The sequence below is a fragment of the Danio aesculapii genome, chromosome 19 (assembly GCF_903798145.1).
Source record: "Danio aesculapii chromosome 19, fDanAes4.1, whole genome shotgun sequence".
NCBI classification, from domain to species: Eukaryota; Metazoa; Chordata; class Actinopteri; order Cypriniformes; family Danionidae; genus Danio; species Danio aesculapii.
In genome coordinates, this window is record NC_079453.1 from 22233253 (window position 1) to 22253963 (window position 20711).

General features: G+C 34.1%; 1 protein-coding gene across 1 annotated transcript in view; it reads right to left on the bottom strand.

Moving 5' to 3' along the window:
* The window catches only part of nudcd1 (NudC domain containing 1), a 58848-nt gene that overhangs the window by 14255 nt on the left and 23882 nt on the right, over positions 1-20711 (bottom strand). The window contains 3 exon segments of the mRNA XM_056480248.1: positions 8249-8374; positions 8713-8857; positions 14738-14945. Of these exon segments, the coding sequence (XP_056336223.1) occupies positions 8249-8374; positions 8713-8857; positions 14738-14945 (479 nt within the window).

Sequence of the window (20711 nt, forward strand, 5' to 3'; positions counted from 1 at the left end):
AGTGGTAACAAATGTTTGTCTGTGTAATTTAAGTGCCATGTGAGTTTGAAACCAATTATTATGTTCAATTAACCACAAATGAGGATCCTGCTATAAATGGAAGGCAGCAGATCATGCATACAACAAATAATTTTACATAATTTAACAATCTTCCAAGCAGGGATCAGTATTAACATGTCATCTGTGAATGACACATAGGCCTGCTGTGCCATTTGTCATTAACTATACAGAATTCAAATGAATATTTAACATTCCCAAAGACATAAATTGTATTTGAACTGTAGTGTGCATTTACATATTTACATATAATTTAAATATTAATTTAATTATGAAAAATGCTATTCATTTTTGGTGCTTGGTAGCAGGTTTCTCAAAATCATTTGTGCTACATCAACAACATAACAACAAGCTAATTCATATTAAAACATGCTAAGAACATGCTAATTCATACCAGAAGCATGGTAACAACATGCTAATTCATACTAGGATCATGCTAACAACATGGTAATTAATATTATAACTAGAATTATGCTAAAACATGCAAATGCACACAAGATACATGCAAATCCATGCTTAAAACAATGCTAATAACATGCCACTTAATGCTAAAAACATGCTGGTTAAAAAGGAGTGCTAAAAACATGGATTTTTCAAGCCACCATACATTTTGTCTTCAAACTTTAATATCTAGATATATTCAATTCAACTGAAATAATAATTTAGGTAGAAGATCACACATACAAGGGATTTTACATAATATAACTATCTTCCAAGCAGGGATCAGTATTAACAAGTCATCTGTAAGACATATAGGCCTACTGGGCTATTTGTCATTAACTAAACTGCAGAATTCAAATGAATTTTCAACATTCCCAAGCACATAAATTGTTTTTAAACTGTAATGTGCAATTACATATTTACTTATGATTTAAATCATTGCTAGCAGGTTTCTTAAAATAATTTGTGCTACATCAACAAAATAACAACAAGCTAATTCATTATAAAACATGCTAAGAACATGCTAATTAATAGTAGAACTAGAATCACACGAAAACATGCAAATTCACACTAGATACATTCTAATAGCATGATAATTTACACTAAAACAATGTTAGCGACATGCTATTTCATGCTAAAAACAAGCTTGTTTAAAAGTAATGCTAATAAATTGGATTTCTCAAGCCACCATAAAGTTTGTCTTCAAAATTTAATATCTAGTATCTTCTATTCACCACAAATCATTCAGGCAGAAGATCATGCAAGTAACAAATAATGTTACATAATTGAACAATATTTCAAGCAGGGTTCAGCATTAACATGTCATGAATGACACACAGGCCTGCTGAGCTATTTGTCATTAACTATACTTTACAGAATTGAAATGAATATTCAATATTCCCAAACACATACTTTATATAAACTGTAGTGCGTATTTACGTATTTACATATAATTCAAATATTAATTTAATTTTGAAAAATGCTATTCATTTTTGGACCTCGCTACCAGGTTTCACAAAATAAGTTGTGCTGTATCAACATAACATGTTAATTCATACTAAAATATGCAAACAACATGATAATTTATGCTAGAAATTTGCTAAAAAATGCAAGATTCATGCCAACAACAGGTTAATTCATACTAGAATCATGCTAACAAGCTAATTCATTCTAGAAACATGCTAACAACATGCTAATTCATTCATGTTAACAAAATGCTAAATTCATGCCAACAACAAGCTAACTCATGCTAGAAACATGCTAACAACATTCTATTTCATATTAGAAACACGCAAACAACATGCTAATTCATACTAGAACCATGCTAACAGTATGGTTTCCGCTACATTCATTCTTCCATGGCAGGCTGCTATGCCAAGATTCATCCCGCCACGGCTACATTACAGCTTCGCATTCAAAACATTTGATTTTTTTAATAGCGGGTGATAATCGCACCAAAACGTACTAAAAGGTAAGTGAATTATAACAGCGCAAACTTTTCTGTAACCGTAGTAGTGCTATGCGTCATTTGTTTAACCCTTTAAGGTTACGTGCTGACTGACTGTTTGGCTGACTGTGACAGGTGCGTGATGCGTGAGGCCAGCAAACACGACGTATAGTCGTTTTACTTTATTTCAGGACGCATTAAAACTGGAGGCATTTACATAAACAAAGGCTATTACATGCTAATTCATACCAGAATCTGGTTAACAACATACTTCATACTAAAAGTATGCAAACAACATATCATACTAGAATCATGCTAACAACACGCAAGCTTATTTTATAATCATGCTACCAACAGGCTAGATTCATGCTAACAACATGTTAATTCATACTAGAATCATGTTAACAACATACTACTTCATACTAGAAACATGCAAATGACATGGTACTTCATAAAAGAATCACGCTAACAACATGCTACTTCATTCTAGAAACATGCTAATACCATCCTAATTTATTCTAGATCATGCTATCAACATGCTAAAACGATGACAGTGACATGCTATAAACATGTTAGGCAATGCTCTAAACATGATAACTACATGGCTGTCTAAAATTTGTCTTTAAACTTTAACACCTAGTGATTTAATCTAGTAATATAAATTTATTTTAGAACTTGCTGCCAGGTTTCTCAAAAACAATTTGTGCCATAATCAACAACAAAACATATTTATTCATACTAAAACAATGTAACTTGTTAATTCATACAAGAAACATGCTAACAAAATGCTAGATTAATGCCAACAACATGCTAAATCATACTAGAATCATGCTAACAAGCTAATTCATACCAGAATCATGTAAACAACATGCTATTTTATACTAGAAACATGCTAACAAGATGGTAATTCATACTAGAAATATGCTAACGGCATGCTAATTCGTTCTAAAACTAGAATCATGCTAAAACATGTAAATCATACTAGCTACATGCTAAAACAATGCCAGTGACATGCTATTTGATGCTCTAAACATGCTAATAACATGGCTTTTTTCAAGCTACCACAAAGTTTGTCTTCAAACTTTAACATCTAGTAATTGAATCTAGAAACATCAATTCAGTTTGGAACTCTCTACCAGGTTTCTCTAAATAATTTGTGCTATCAACTCTACTACTATTATTTTTTGCATTAAACATTAGGCATATGACGGTTTTAAATGATCTTTTAGCTTTTATCACGGTAAATTTGGTATCATCAAGATATGAACCTATGCTGCAAAAAGCTTAAAGGTTAATCAGCAAAAGTAAGACAAAAGCACTCGAAAAATGTGGAAAAAATATTAAAAAGCCTTTACTTTCATGGCTATTCCTAACTTTAACAGGTATAATAACAAAAATTACTAACTGTATTACTTTATAGTATATACACATGTTCAGAGTAAAGAAATGCTTCAACCAAATAAAATTGGAAAAGACTTTTAAATTACAAAAAGGTAACACTTTAAATGTCTCATTAGTAAATGCTAGTTTATGGATTAAAATCAACTATTACAGTTACTAGGTTAATATAAGTTAAAATACAACTGATTTTTATTAGCTTAAATCATTTTGATAAAATAAAGAAGACGACTTCGATTTTAACATGTTGTTAGGCATCAACTAAGAAATCAACATTACCTAAGATTAATAAAAGCTTTTGTAGTTTTCATTGTGAGATGAAATTAATAAATGTTAACTACTGAAGGCTTATTGCACAGTGTTATCATACAATAGCCCTATAAGTAGTCACAGAATTTTCAAATCAATATTTCACCACGTAGACCAGACTAACATGTGAATTTGTACAGTATTAAACTAACCAATCATGTCTCTAAACATTTGGCCCCATTATAAACACCACTAAAAGTTTAAACACTAAATAATTATCCACTGTATTCTGAAGTGCCCATGATATCAATATTCATTACCACAATCTATGAATAATGACATATGACTATTACAGAAAAAGTACCTGTGATTCAAAAGCCATCATTTACACACTATTCATAATCAGGTGTAATTAGTCACTCATTCTTTCCTGTATGAATAGGTCCAGCATATTCAATCTATATACTAAATAACTAGAATAACCTGACTTGATTAGCACAGCTGGCGCAACAATTAAAGTCATTATTTGAGGGGTTTAAAAGGGAAATTGATTAAACATTGATATTTGTGGCATGACAGACCTATTGAAATTCATCATAATATCACTGACTCGCTTTCAGCTGTTTCACTATAGACAAGTGATCCTTTTATGACTGCTTGTGAAAAGAGAAACAGTCAGAGACGTGGCAAAACATCAAGTGCAAGAATGTTACTCGCAGCTCGAGATGCAAACAGAGAAAAATCCATATTGCGGTTATGCACTCGCTCCATTACAGCACAGCTTAATTCAAAACGCATTACAGCTCAAGATAACAGCACCGATCCTGAGCATCATACCGATTTTAAAAAGACAAATTAGTTAGCAATAAGCAATTCAAACATTGATCCGAAAGAGGTTCAATCATTTTTGTTGCTTTTTATATAAAAATTGCTACCACAATGTTCACAAGCAGGGGTCCGTTCTCTGTTCCTAACTTAAACAATCTAATACGATTTGACTTGTAATCTTGATACCTTTTATTGTTTTTCAAACAAGTTTGCGAATCTGATTCAAATATCTGTATGAACTGATCTGAGATTACTGCGCGTGCTCTTGATTGTTGTGAAGGGTAGATTTATCAATCTTCGAAACTCTTATCAGCAATGCAGCGACAAACAGGTCGGCATCAAGACAGCAGCGTTATGATGCCATCACTTCATTAATATTCAATTATTAGCCAGATGAGCATAAAATGACATAAAATGAGTAGTAAATTAAACTGTTTGTTAAATGATACGCAATTTATACAGGCTTTACGCTTTGTCAATACTATTGTTTTGTAACAATTTATTTAGTTTTATTGTTAGTGCAGATTTTCTATGAGACAACTTTCAAGTTTCTAAATTAGAAATATATTAGAATATAGAAAAAAATAGTCTGCTTCTCCTGCACTTCATCAATACATAAGCATATTGGCTGTCAACGTTGCACACATATTATATTATTCAATCCTGTTAATTTTCCTTTTAACAAAAATAAATAACAATTTCTTAAGCCTTAAACTGACTGTTAAATTCATTTAAAAAAAATACCGTTTTAAATAATGGTTTACACTACACAGCATTGTTGGTTTACAAAAAAAAACAAAAAAAACAAAAAAAAAAACAAGATAGCAAATGAAAATAAATGAGAATCTGAAATATTTTAATGCATACTTGTAAATGAAGATGATTTGGTAACAAAATGTTTTATTTTGATTATGTTTTTAAATAAATTGGTCTTACACTTCATATTTTTTTTATTTTTCATAGTATTTGTATTTGCTCCGGTATTTTTATTATAAACCAACATATCAACCATTTGGTAGAGGTTGATATTTTAGAAATTATGGGATGTGTTGGAAAAAAATGCATTGAGTGTGTTAACTAGCAAGAATAGAAGTTAAGAAATGTTTTTCTTGGTGGGGCAGTTAAAGGGTCAATATCTATGTTCCTCTCCACCTACTTTTATGCTCAATTTGAAATATTAAAATGCTTAGTGGAAAGATGAATGTACAGTGCATCTGGGAAGTATTCATAGCGCTTCACTTTTTCACATTTTTTGTTACAGCCTTATTCCAAAATGGATTAAATTCATTTATTTCCTCAAAATCCTACACACAATACCCCATAATGATTTAAAATGACCCATAATTAATTAAAAATAAAAAACCTGAAAAATCACATGTACACAAGTATTCACAGCCTTTGCCATGAAGCTCTAAATTGAGCTCAGGTACATTCTGTTTCCACTGATCATTTTTGAGATGTTCCCGCAGCTTAATTGGAGTTCACCTGTGGTAAATTCAGTTGATTGGCCATGATTTGAAAAGGCATACACCTGTCTTTATAAGGTCCCAGGGTTTACAGTGCATGTCTAAGCACAAACCAAGCATGAAGACAGAGGAATTGTCTGTAGACCTCAGAGACAGGATTGTCTCGAGGCACAAGGCTGGAGAAAGTTACAGAAAAATTTCTGCTGCTGCTTTGAAATTTCCAATGAGCACAGTGGCCTTCATCATCCGTAAGTAGAAGATGTTTGAAACCACCAGGACTCTTCCTAAAGCTGCCCGGCCATCTAAGCTGAGTGATCGGGGGAGAAGGGCCATAGTCAGGAAGGTGATTAATAACCCGATGGTCACTCTGTCTGAGCTCCAGCGTTCTTCTGTAGAGAGAGGAGAACCTTACAGAAGGACAACCATCTGTGCAGCAATCCTATTGAACATCTCTGAGAGATCTGAAAATGGCGGTACAATGTCACTTCCCATCGCTCCAACCTGACAGAGCTTGAGAGGTACTGCAAAGTGGAATGGGCAAAAATTCCCAAAGACAGGTGTGCCAAGCTTGTGGCATCATATTCAAAAAGACTTGAGGCTGTAATTGCGGCCAAAAGTGCATCAACAAAGTATTGAGCAAAGTATTGAGCTATGACTACTTTCCGGATGCACTGAACATTTTAAAAATGAACATGATTGAATATTATAAATTACAGGTAGATTAAAAAAACCTGAGGATTCTCTTCAACTCATTGGACTAAAAATTTTTTATTTGCAAATGTTTTACGCTATATTCTAGTTTTGCGCATAATTCTAACTTGCATCTTTGGTTTGAAACACAGCTAATGAAGATATTGGCCATGCCTATAATCATACACTCTCAGAGATTGTACTAAATCTATGAAAGTATCTTCTCAAAATTCACATTAGTATCTAACAGGTCTGTATTGGCATCTTAAGAATTGGTAGTTAAAGTGTACGTAAAATAACAAATATGTGAAAAGATCCAAAAGTACCTTGAAAAGGTACACCCCCCCGTGACAGTTCTTGTACTTTTTATTTTAGTGTAGGTCACATAATAGTTTTTAAAAATTCAGATTTAAAATTTAATACAGTACTAGTATTACTAGTAGTACTAGTAGTATCTATCTATCTATCTATCTATCTATCTATCTATCTATCTATCTATCTATCTATCTATCTATCTATCTATCTATCTATCTATATATATATATATATATATATATATATATATATATATATATATATACATATATAAATCTGCAGTTGGTACATACTTTCAAGAGCACCTTCATTTGAAATTATACAATCTAATCCTGTTTATTTGAAATAAACCTGCTCCCAACCATGCTTGAACTTAAATTTTTTTTTTAGATATGAGAACAAATTCTAGATTAAAAATATAACTATATCGTGTCAAAAATTCAATAATCAAATCCAGCTATCAGAGTAATCCACATATAAAGAACAGTCCTAAAATCAGATTTTTTTCCCCGTACAATCTAGGTTGAAGTTACTTGTGCATATCATTTTTGCATAAATTAATGTGCCCTTTTATTATTTCCTTCATGCAAACCACAACAATCCAACAAGCCCATTAAATCAAATGGAGTCCTATATTTGCATCCTACAACCTTCTACTTCAATAGATGAAAATACTAGAAAATACTATCATGGCTTCTGTATAATGCCAACTATAATGTTCAGTTCAAGCTAATAACAAAACACTAGGCTCAGAAATGAACAGTGACTTAAGAAAGTGCCAACAAGAAAATAAAAAAAAGCTAATTCAAAATTTAACATTTTTTTTTTACAGCTGTCAAGATTAAAATAAAATGTGGAAATATAAATCTCAATTTGTATTATTTCAATGCATTTGTTTTTGTAACCGTGAGCATTATAACCAATCATTTGAGTTTCTGAACACAGCAGCAAATCATGTAAGGCATAAGATTAGCCGTCAATGAAAATGCTGGGGTTTTGTTTTCACACACTGACTGAATTCTAAACAAATTGTCTTATCATAAACTCAAAAATTTTTTGAATTTTGCAGCAAAAACGGCATATTCACTTACTATAGGAGAAAAATAGTTCACAGTCTGCACTTACAGTACTTAAAATAATAGTAAATATACAGTAAATCATCAAATTAATTTCTGAAAACTCCAAATGGGATGAATACAGTTTTGTCAATGCAAACTAAAAACCTAAATATGCACAGACCTCAATATAAAGATACATTTGCCACATGCTTTTTCAAAATATAACTAAATAATAATAATGAAAAATATACTTGATAAACAACAGACACCCTTGACTAATTTTAATTCTACCTACTTACCACATTGTTGGGCTTCAGAGTTGCACCATCAAAGTGCATCAGTGTGGAGCTGTCCTCCGGAAACATATCACAGTCCTCCAGTTCCTGTGCATTACAAGGCGGCTTGTCCTTCTCTGGGTTTGGATTCTATAAAATAAGAAACAAATTTGGAGTATTGTCAATGTCTTTTTTATTATTTATGTCTTAGTCATATTTCAAAGTATCCTAACAGGAGCAAAATAAGCCATTTTACATGTCAAAATGGGTGAAGCTGAAAACATTGAACTAATGAAATGTACAGACCAGAGTCCTGAACTAAGCCCGACTGAAAAATTTGTATGAAAATACTTCCTAAACTTGAAAAAATAAGAAAGTTCGCCATAAAGATATTCATATATTTACAAGTATGACAATCTAAAATAATGTAAAATACACAGAAGAACTCTATAAAATACAATAATTTGAAAAAAAAAAAAAAAACTGACCAGGTCCTCAGAAGTGAGATACGAGAGCCTCTGCTGGAGCTGTGATTTCTGTTCATCATTCATCAGATACTCTCCCCTCCGGTCCCCCAAAACCACCTCGGACCACAGCGGGCCTTCACTTCGCTTCTGTAGACTGACTTCCAAGCTACATACAACAACAGCAAAAAAATTACAAAGAAACTTTTGTCATAGTGTACGACAAATACAATAAGATAAATTATTCAGACTTTATCGCTTCTGAATGAATTTTAAATGACTTCCTATTACACAAATGACTAAATAAGAAATTTTTTGCTGCAAGTTGTTGACACAGTCTTAAACACAAGCTTCCCACTCTAAGCCAAATGTCAAATTCCCTGACTTTTACTGACTAAAAATCTGAATTTCCATGACCTATAAATCAACTAGTCAGCTGTCGTGTTAAGTAGTCCCTTCAGAATTGTGCTACGGTTGTTGAATTGAAAGCAAATCATGCAAATGGCTCAAAAGGAGCTTGCAATTTTTTTTAACTGCGCAGATTTTCTGCAGATTTTGGACAGGCAAGACCCTGTTCAAATTCTTTTTGCGTCATCTGCATAATTTTTTTGTCAAATAACATTATTTTTGCGTATAGAAAGTGCTCATGAAAGTTCTTCTGAAGTGTGTGACCCGCTTTAGACATGTCATGTGAAATTACTCCAACCGCATTCAGCCAGAGTGTATTTGAACAAGGCTAGTCTTTATATTTATCTTTAAAATGTAAAAATTTTAACATGATTTTTAATTGTTAAAGGGTCAGGACACCCTCGAGTACTTTTTTGACATTTTAAACAGATCTGTTTGTGTTGAGCATCAGTTAAGACAACGTTAGCACCTGTTACCTTTAATTGTGAATAAACCTGGATCATTTTGAGCTCTTGTCAGCCAATTTTATCTTCCAGGTTTAAAATCATTTTTGGGGCAGGATCAAAATTGGTGACTTAATGCAGATCTGTGCGTCCAGTGATGACTTGTCGATTCATTATTTATAGCTGAGTTTTCTTATCCTATGAGAAGACCCTGCTTCTTAATTATTCATGACAGCATGTGCTTTTCGAAGACAGACCTGCTAAGTTGTGAGACCGCAGCCGTGCACCTCACGCAGTATTTAGCTGTTCATGAAGGGTCGTATGTGTTTGTTTCCATGATGCACTGGGTTTGTTGCATGGTTTTTCCCACAATGCTGTCAGCCCGATACAGCAAAAATGTTTGTGTGCAGCAAGCCTTTTTGTTTGGTGAGCTGTACGAGAATTGGATAATGGCAGACTTTGTCTTTTATCAGTTGAGTCTGTTACCATTCAGACAAATCACCTATTCGTGCTATGTGTTCACTCATGTTTAAAATGTTCCTGGTTAAAACAGATAGAGACCTGCTGCACTGCTATACACTTTGTCTGCATTCAGACCCGGGGATTGAGGAGGAGAGAAGTCCTCCTCATTTATAGTCTATATACAAACATAATTATCTTTATAATGATATAACAAATTGTGGTTATGTGTATACTGTATATTATATGAAATTACAAATAACCTATCGTATATGTAAGCAGGTCATTAGATTATTTACTGTTTATTTCTTTGCATTTTAACTTTGTAAACTATAAAATCATGGGTCTCCTCACGTTTTGAGTCTGATTTTGTGATTGTGAGCTAACTGACAGTTGTTCGCCCTCTTTTTTTCCCCCTGCTCTGTTGGCCATACCCACTCCTCCCTCTGCTCAAAGCGCTCAACGGCCATCATTAAAAAAAAAATAAAAATCTGAGTTAGACTGGGGGGTGGGGGGTGGGGGTTGGTTCATGACCCTTTATGGAGATGTATGGTTATTTTGATCATTTTACTTGTTTATGTAAAAAATATGATGCAGCAGGCTTTACATGGTTAATCCAGTATATAATGGTGTTTACATGTAATTTATATACATGGTGTATCCAGTATATAAATTATATAGAATAATAGTTTGAGGTCAAAAATAGCAGTAAAAAACTACTGTAAGATATGGAAATGTACATTTTCACAGCAAAACAAGACAAAAATTTTGAAAAAAGTAATTTTAACTCTCAATAATTAGGTTTGTTTCCTGAAATAAATCCAAGAAAGACTGAACAGACAAAAATAAATAAATAAAAAAATAAAAAAATCAGCAGACAGTATTTTAACAAGTAGCCTGGTCACTGTGTTTGATTGCTGGTTGAATAAAATATCAATGAAAAATAGCCTAACCATAATAATATGCAAAGGAGTAAAACAACATATTTATATAATGATATAAAAAATTAATTTCGATAAATGCCAAGCAAACATCAAAATGACAAACAAATTCCCTGACATTCCATGACTTGGACAAAAAAAAATGCTTTACATATGATGTACATGATTTAAAACTCCATGATATTCCAGAAATTCCATGACCTGTGGGAACTGAATACAAAAGACTTTTATTCTATTTCTCCACTGAACTCTATGCGCAAGTAAAGTGCTATCAAGGACAGAACATTTCCAATTCATGTGAATGCATCTGATTCAAATAATTCTATTCATAAATTCAATTACATTGTATAGTCCTCATAATGAAAACCACTTTGGGTTTCCATACAAAATGCAAATGCCTGTTACACTGACTGCAAAACACAACAGACAGAAAACATAAACGCACGTCTAAACACTCAAAACAGAACACATACAGTTCCCGGCTCACTCACACACACACACTCAAGAGCATGAGGGGGCCATCCGGGGGCTCTTATTAAAATCAAGGATTTGGAAACAGAGACAAGAGGCCAGAGAACAATGTGGAGGAGGGGTTGTTTGCGTCTCTGGAGGCGGCGGTGAAAGAACAAGACGTGAGCTGACGTTTATTAGCCAAAGGAAAGACAGCAGATGAAGAGAAGGATGTAGAAAATTAAATGTGATCAGCAGCTAATGCTCTAATCATGTTTCCGAGAAAGGACTAGTTAGTAGAACCATTCGAATCTTGACAAAGTGTGTATAGAGGAACAGTGAAACCTCGCAACTCTCAAAAACATACAACAGTGTGGGCGGTTGTTCGCCATATGCGTTGCTTTGGCTCAGCGTTTGCCAAAATCTTGTGAATATCTACAATATATTTAGTTGTTAAGGCACACTGTGGTACTTCAACTGTTCATAAGTTTCAGTGACATTTCTTAAGTTATGAAAATTCCTCATTTCCTCACCCCACATTGTTCTGAATTAATATGGCTTATTTTCATCAGTGGGGAGATGTTTTTATGAAGATTGTCCAAACTGTTTTCCAAACAGGAATGAAAAGGCACATAAATGCCATCCATATGACATTAAATTAAATTGTTTTGGGATGAACTATCCCATTACTCACACTTAAGTGGTTCCAAACCACTTGTTCTTTTGTTAAACCCTAAAAAAGGTATTTTGAAGAAAGCTGAAAACCAGTAGGAAAAATAAATACTATGCAAGTCAATAGTTACAGGTTTTTTTGCTTTTTTTCTAAATATCTTCTTCTGTGTTCAACAGAAGAAAGAAACTGATAAAGTTTTGAAACAAGTAAAGAGTGAGTAAATGATGACAGAATAAAACTTTTGTTTCAACGGCACGTATTTGACCCCCTTTTCAAGATTTAAGATAAGTCTTTTGTGTCTCCAAAATGTGTCTGTTAAGTTTCAGCTCAAAACCCCAATTAGATTATTTATTATAGCTTTCAGAATATTGGAATTTTCAGCGCTGAGCACATTGTAGCCGTTTTTCTTGCCTGTGCCTTTAATGCAAACGATCTAGATCTCTCCGCCCTATGTCAGAGTGTGTCCTCATTTTCTACTGCGTCAGATAATCAGCATAGTGACAGGAGGAAGCAGAACTCACGTAACACTTGTGAGAAATACTACAGTAAGGACTTTCCCAATGATTATTTGATGTACTTGTTGTGGAGTTCATTCAAGCCTTTCTGCAATGATGAGTCACACACAATGTCATTACACAGTTCATGCACACACACACTATTATACACTGCTGTATGGATATTTGTTATGTTAATGTACAAAATAAACCTGATTTAATGCCCACAAACTGGGATTGAAGTGTCTTCTTTTATAATTGTACTGACATACGGTTGTGGAGATGAATTACAGCGATTTTACAGTCTTTACTTTATTGCAAACATGCACCGTTTTAAAAACTGATGATCACAATGAGCTGAACAGATCTTTTAATCCCAGTTGCTTTGCACACGTTTTGTGTTGTTGATATGATTTTACGCGTTACTACGAAGACATGTTAATACGAGGCTGTCAATCAATTCGGTGGGCAGGGAAAACCACGGTTAGGACACATCACGTTGTGGTGGGCTCAAAATGGGAGGCATTTGGATCCTATTTTAACATCAGGAAATTAAAAAAAAAGAGACTTATTGTGTGTCTATCACTCCAATATGACTGTGGACACACGATACCTACACACAATTTTGTTCAAATAGCTGACTTTCATCAAAGCTGCACTTTAAAATAAACACTTTTCAAAATTCCCCAAACGCTTTTGTCATGCATATTCTACAAACAGCAAAGAAACATTTTCATAAGGGCTGCACAATACTGGTAAAAATGCATTAATGTTGTTGATTGTTGTAATAAAGATATTTCTTGTGATACAGCTTGCAAAATGCTATTCTATAAGCTATTTATGTTATGATCATACTAAAATAAACAGGATAGTAAAACAAGATATTTTTCTGAGCAAATAAAAAAATATATATGTCAAAGTGCAAACATTTTGAATTAAAAAAACCATGAATGAGTGAAGACCTCAGCAAAAATTCAGATTCTTATTGGCTGTTGTCGTTTTCCACTGTTGTCTCCCAGCATTAGTGTTTATCTTCAGCTCTAGATTAAAAGCAGACTGGAGAAGTGGGGATAAATATAGTAAAGGCATTATCTAATAACCTATGCATGCAGCATACAAACGCATGGCAGATAAAATTTGTTAAATTTTTTGCACTTCTCTGCAATATGGATATTGGATATATCATAATAACGATACCTTCTCGATAGATTGCGCTGTTGCATGTTAATGCAAAATCATTTCAAAACTGTTAAGAACAGTTCAAAACAAACCGGTGGTAAATTCCACACATTTTTGCCATATTTATTTTTAAACAGAGAAAATCTTGCCAGAAAATAAACACAATCATTCCAAGCTGATCACAATTTCAGCTGAAAACTTACTGATGCTTTCGGTCATGGTTTTCTTGAGAGCCTCCCTTTGAATGTGCTCCTTTTCAGTTATAAAAACTAAAAAACTTGTTTTATATGTTCAAATTGTACAACAATTCAGGAGAGATCAGCATCCTTTGATCATAATGGAACTATGTACAGTATGTAGTGTATATTTTCACATGTATATTCCACCAACATTTAGTAGTGGTTTACAATACATGAAAGGAACTGTTTTGCTCTGTGATCCAAAGATTGGCAGTTTAGCATTTTTTATATATTTGCCTAATTTGTCTAAATATATCTAATGTTTTTAATAACTTCAGATTCTTTTTTCATTTTTATCACACATTCAAGACAGTGACAAGGTGGACAGAAAGTGTAAAAGCACAGTAAATTCATTCAAACTTATCTCGGGGTGTTTACTTAATATCCCGGGCTGTTTGTGTTTTATGTCAGTGTGTTATTTATGAAATGTATGTTTTATGAATGAGAATTGTAGTTGGTGGTTTGGTGAAACAAACGTTGTTTTGAGACGTATACTGTAAGAACTGTTGTGTTGGTCTACGTGAGTTTTGTAGGAGAGCTGAACTGTTTGGCCAAGTGTCATATTGGTTATACACACTTTGAATTGTTTTGAAAATGTGGCTTTCAGCACTTAAAAAAACTGTTAAAATTACGATTCAAAATCAAAACTGATGATAGAATTAGAATTTTTGGATTGAATAAACGTGCAAACACACAATATTGCTCAATGGAGATTCTCCAACATGAAAGATGCAGCAATAAGCTTCCCTTGTATTTCTTTTACCTCTTATCATCATTCATGGTCCAAGTGCTGGCCTCGGGGTCTACAGGAGCGAAGAGCTGCCCGTCCAGCAGTGGTGCGTAATCTCCTACTCTGATACGCAGGCAGTCCACGGTGAGCTTGAAGCGGATGTCATCTTTGGTTGTGCCTTCAGGTAAACGCACACACACGGTCACATCCTCTTCTGTCTGCTGCCAGAAGTAGATGGGATCTGTGATCAGAAGAAGAATGGAACAAGTGACACCTGATTTAAAGCAGATGTTTGCAGATGAAGGCCACAATTGAATTACACTGATATCTGGTAGACCTTCATATGCTTTTTTTCTCCTCTTCCTCCACTAAAAACAGGACAAGATATATTATGAATGACATGACGTCCTGAAAAAACCCAAAGGAAATTAGGCATGGGCCAGTATAAGATTCTGACAGTATGATAACACTTGGATAAAAATAATACAGTTTCATGGTTTGATGGTACTGTGATTACTGTTCTAAAATATATTCTTTTTAAATGTCGGAGTAAAAAAAAATCTTTTATATTTTATTTGAGAATTATTTATAATATTTTGGAACAGCAAACATGCCAGGTTAATAAGACTTGTGCTGCTTCATTAGTTTCAAAAACATAGATTTCTTTACCATTTAAAATGGCATATCTGAATATCTTTTCTGCTGGAGGTACTGTGGTCCTAAAAAACAAAAAATATTTATGTATATATAAAAAAAAAAAAGAAAAAAAAAAGTACACATTCCTTTAGGAGCGGTATAGCAGAACATTTTGGCGGTTTTAAAAACTTGACTTTTCCAAACCAAGGTATACCTTAAAAACGGTTATTATCACATGCCTAAAGGACATCTGTCATTATTTTCTCACTCTTCACTTGTTTAAATTTCTTTCTTCTGTAAAAGACGAAAGATATTTTTGAAGAAAGCTAGAAACATGAAACCATTGTCTTCTGTAGTGTTTGCTTTTCCTACCAATGACTACAAGTTTTCAAGCTTTCTTTAAAATGGCTTTTTTCGTCTTCAACAGAAGAAAGAAAATAAAGCTTTGGAAGCAATTGAGGGCGAGTAAATAGTGAGCAAATGTTAATTTTTGAGTGTCAACTATCCCTTTAAAATGACTATAGTTAAAGGTGCTGTATGTGCTGTAAGTTTTGAGTCTTCTAAAGCATAAAAATACTATAATATGTTTGCAGACATTTAAGAAATGCCAAGTTAACATTCTTGCTTATCTGAAAAACAATGGTGAAGTCAGATATTCTGCTTTGAAAATGTGTTACGTGCTGGAACATCTGTCTTTGTTTTGGTTCTTTTAACCCATCCACAGCCTCTTTAGTCAATTATACTAAAGTGATGCCCTCCCCTCCCTCGCCCCCTTCTGCGGTTGCCTTGATAGAAAACAGCTTATTTCATTCATTCATTCATTCATTCATTCATTCATTCATTCAGGTAGGAAGATTCTCAAAGCTTGCGTCCCATGAGTTCCACATGAGGTTATTAATTAGCAAATAATATAAATATTACGAATGTAAACATTAGGTGAGCAAGTTACATTGTAACCTCGTGTCCTAACAACATGCTTCGTAGAAGACACGAAGTGATGAGTAATTTGGCTGAACATGACAGAAATTTAAATACAGCCATTCAGAAGCACAGAATATGCACTCACTCATGAAATGATAAGGTTTATAATCTGATTCATACATATTAAACCTCTTTAACATTATTTAATGTAGATGAATCACTGATATGTGTTGGTTTGCATCATTTCACAGTTCTAAAGTTCAACTTCAATTGGTTTATTTTATTTTCAAAATCTGAGGTAAACTATCTACAGCTGCTTTCAGTAGCATGGCAATAAATGTCAAGTAAAATGGCATTCAAACTCACATTGTTAGCATTTTACACTGGTTAAAGCACTGTCAAAGTTTTCTGTTGTTCAGCTGTAAGAAATAGAAGCCATTTGTAATATATCAATTCGAGGAGTTGGTTAGAACACAAACTCCTTTTAATATGGAAAATACTCCTATCGTGTGCCGTTGCTTTTATTCAGAACACGATTTAAATCAGCCTTTAGGCTCGATAGACAGGCACACTCCTGTTGGTCCTCAATCTGGCAACCTGCGCTTGTGTTTGTTTTGATCCAGGAGTGCAATACCTAGGTTAACCACAGGGTGTTAAACTCACATACTGCACCTTTAAAACACTCAACAAAAAAAAAAAAAAAGCAAGTGATTTTGTTATGAAGGGTTGTCTGTCCAAATCCATTGTCCTTTCATAACATCATTCAGTTAAAGACAATATTTTAGCTGTAAACTTGTAACCATTGCCTTCTGTAGTGGTTGCTTTTCCTATTATGGAAGTCAATGATTACAGGTTTTCAAGCTTTCTTGCATGGTCTACTCCTTTCATAACATTATTCAATTATGTATGAAATTTAAGTATGATGAATTCTGGGAATTCTAGGTCATTGTGACACTATTGCAAAAAAAAAACACAAAAAAAAAAAAACACATGAAACCTGAATATGCCTGACGACCTGTGTAATTGTGTCTTTATTTCAGAATGACAGTCAGATATCGTCATGACCGAACTGAAATGAGTTTGTCAAGAGCATCTAACATTAGCTGACAAAAAGGTCTTTCTATTGAGTTCTGATGGTGTTTTGAGAGTATAGGAGCAAACCTAAAATTAAAGAATAGAAGAGGTCTTATCTTTGGGTGAGATTTGGTAACTGAAAGGTCATATGTTCAAACCTTCAACATGAAATGAACCAATCACTTTTATGGCTTTGAGAAGGGCAATAAACCTCAGGCTACTCCCATGTATCATTAACAAATTAGTAATCTGACACGCTGGATGACACCCAAGGCAATTGCAGACAATCTGATTTTCTGTTTTCCCAGCTGCAAGCAAAAATGATGGGCTAAAATCCACACGTGGCATGCAATTTGTAAGACTGGAGTCAATGCGTTTGATTACAGCATCTTGAGTTTTGTTGTTACAAGGTTTATTATTTATTTAAGTTATATAGGGAATATTATAGGTTTTATAGTGATGTGAAAAAGTGTTTGCCCTGATTTCTTATTGTGTTTGCATGTTTGTCACACTTTAATGTTTCAGATCATCAAACAAATGTAAAAGAAATCAAGCAAACACATCATGCAGTTTTAAAGTGAAGGACTTTGTTATCAAGGGAAAGCCAAAACCAAAACTACAGAGGCATGTTTGAAAAACTAACCCCAACACACATTGGTATTGGTGGTTTATAAGGCTAAATTATATGGCCCTATCCCAATGGGGTATATGCACAGCTAGTGTTTCTTCCCATACACATAAACTTCTGGTGAACGGTTAAAGTGACTATTTTCAATTTTATACGGCTCCTTTTACGGCATCGATGTTGTAATCAAAATATAATCAGTTAAATAGACTTCAGCATTCATTTAGTTGTTCTTGTTTTACACTTGATGAAAATCCATTTAATGCATATGCATGCGCCGTCAGGACCAGCAGGTTAGTGCAGAAACTTCATTGAAAATTAATGGAGTATAATAATTTTTCATATTTTAAAGACATGGCACGGAAAATGTAATTTAATGCAGTGCTTCTTGAACATTCGGAGACCCAGTTTATATTGTATATCAATTAGGCTGTAAAAATCGTTGATTTTTAAAGAAAACAAACCTTAAATGCACTGATTTTGTAATGGTTTACAGTTCACCGGAAGTGTTTGACCCAGTTTACTGAAAAATTTAAAGTCCTTCTCCATATACTCTATTTCAATGTGAAACACCCTGTTTAGTATGATTTAAATTTTTTTTTATTCAGAATTACGAGGAGACAAGGCATGTCCTCCTAAACCACTTTAATAGACTACAACCAGGTTATATTATAGAATGTGAGTCATACCCATGACATTAAACTACCAAGTCTTGTAAAACACCAAAACCAGTACACATACACGCATTGTTTGTTATGCCAGCCTGATCTCACGAGAAAACGCAAGTATTTTACATTTTGCCAGTTTAATTCGAAATTAATTATGTGAATACGAATTTGTACAAGTTCAGTCGTACGAAATTGTACGTTTTTTAAAAAGGAGGCGTGGCACCTAACCCCATCCCTAAACCCAACCGTCATTGGGGGATGAGCAAATCGTACTAAATTGTACGAATTCGTACGAATTAGCCACTAAATCAAAAAGTTACGAATTGCCGAGAGATTGTGTTGGTTATGCATGTCAAATTGTTGTCATATATGAGCATATTGGAAACATTTTTTAAAGTCCGCATGAACCGGAAGCTGTGACCATTTTTTTTCAAATTGTGAATCAGTTCCTAGCAAAATGGAATGTCAAATGAGAAAAGTGGTCGTGGCTTGTTTTTTTCTCACTGTTTCTGTTTGTTGTCATGGCACTGTCAAAACTGACAGTTGGAGGGGTGGGATTAAGTATGTTATCCACACCCAATACCTCAGACAAATTTAATCTGAGGATTTAAATGTTAATAAACAGGAAGCGCATTTTCAGATTTTAAAGGGCACCTAGGTTACCCCTTTTTTTAGATTTAATGCAAGTCTTTTGTGTCTCCAGAACGTGTCTGTAAAGTTTCAGCTCAAAACACCCATCAGATTTTTTTATTATACCTTTTATAAGTTTCTATTCTATACCTTTTTGCATTAGGTAGCGGTTTTGTTGTACAGCGCCTTTAAGGCTAGTCCTTATCACCCACCGTTTCTATGTGCCTTTCTGCGTGCCTTAATCTCCTCCCTCGGCTGTGTCAGACAACAGACAGACTAAAAGTAAGCAGATCTCACGTAGCCTTTGTTAGAAATACTACAGTAAGAACTTTACCAAAGAGTATTTGATGCATTTGTTGTGAGTTGCAACGATGAAGCACACACAATGTCGTTACAAAGTTCACGCACACACACAGATACATGCACACACATACACAGTGCAGACACACACAGACAGCACGTGTGTTTAGCTTTGCACTCGTTTTGCACACAAATGTGACAGGATACAGGTTAATCCTCACTGCTATATGGATATCTGTTATGTTAATGTACAAAATAAACCTGATTTAATGGCCACAAACCGGGATTGAAGCGTCTTCTTTTATAATTGTACTGACACGCGGCTGTGCTGATGAAGTAAAGCTGAAGTAAATCGCTGTAATTCATTACACACATGCACTGTTTTAAAACATTTTAAACTTGTAAAACTCACTCTTGATCAGTGAACAGACCTTTTATTCCCGGTTGCTTTCCAATCTTGTTGATATGATTCTACACGTGACTACCGGGACATGTTAATACACAGCTGTCAATCAATTCGGTGGGCGGGGCGACCGCACTCCTACGTCAAGTTGCGGTCAGTCTGATAAGCTGTATGAGATCATACGTTCATATAATTATCAATCACCTGTTTCTAAATGGTCTGTCTCTAAAAGTGAGGGGGACGGATGCCCCTCGTCCTGCCGGTTGCTACGCCCCTGCGATTTCAGTAATAATGACAAACTAATTACCTCAGACAAACACAGCACAGCCAAACACTGCAGCGGTTTTTACTTCTCCATAAACTTGCATCGGAGCTGCAGCAGTATTTGTCCGTTTGTCATCTGAGAAAACAGTTGATGCAAGAGACACCAAGGGAGCGTGAGCGCAAAGTCCATTGTAAATGCTCAAGGAAACCATGCACTCGCGTTTGTCACTTCAGGTCAGAATAACAACACATGTAAAAATTTGTTTTGTTGACAGAGATTAAGGTTTACTGTATCATTATTATTCACTCCTTAAAGTTTGCTTTGATTGTTCAGTATTTACACTTGACCATTGCACACTTTGTAACATTTTATTTATTAAGTTTAACAGTCTCTTTAACACTTTTGTTTATTTTATTAAAAAGAGATCAGATATTTGGTTTAAATATTTAAGTTTTTGACTATTTAAAACTATTTGCCTTCGTAAT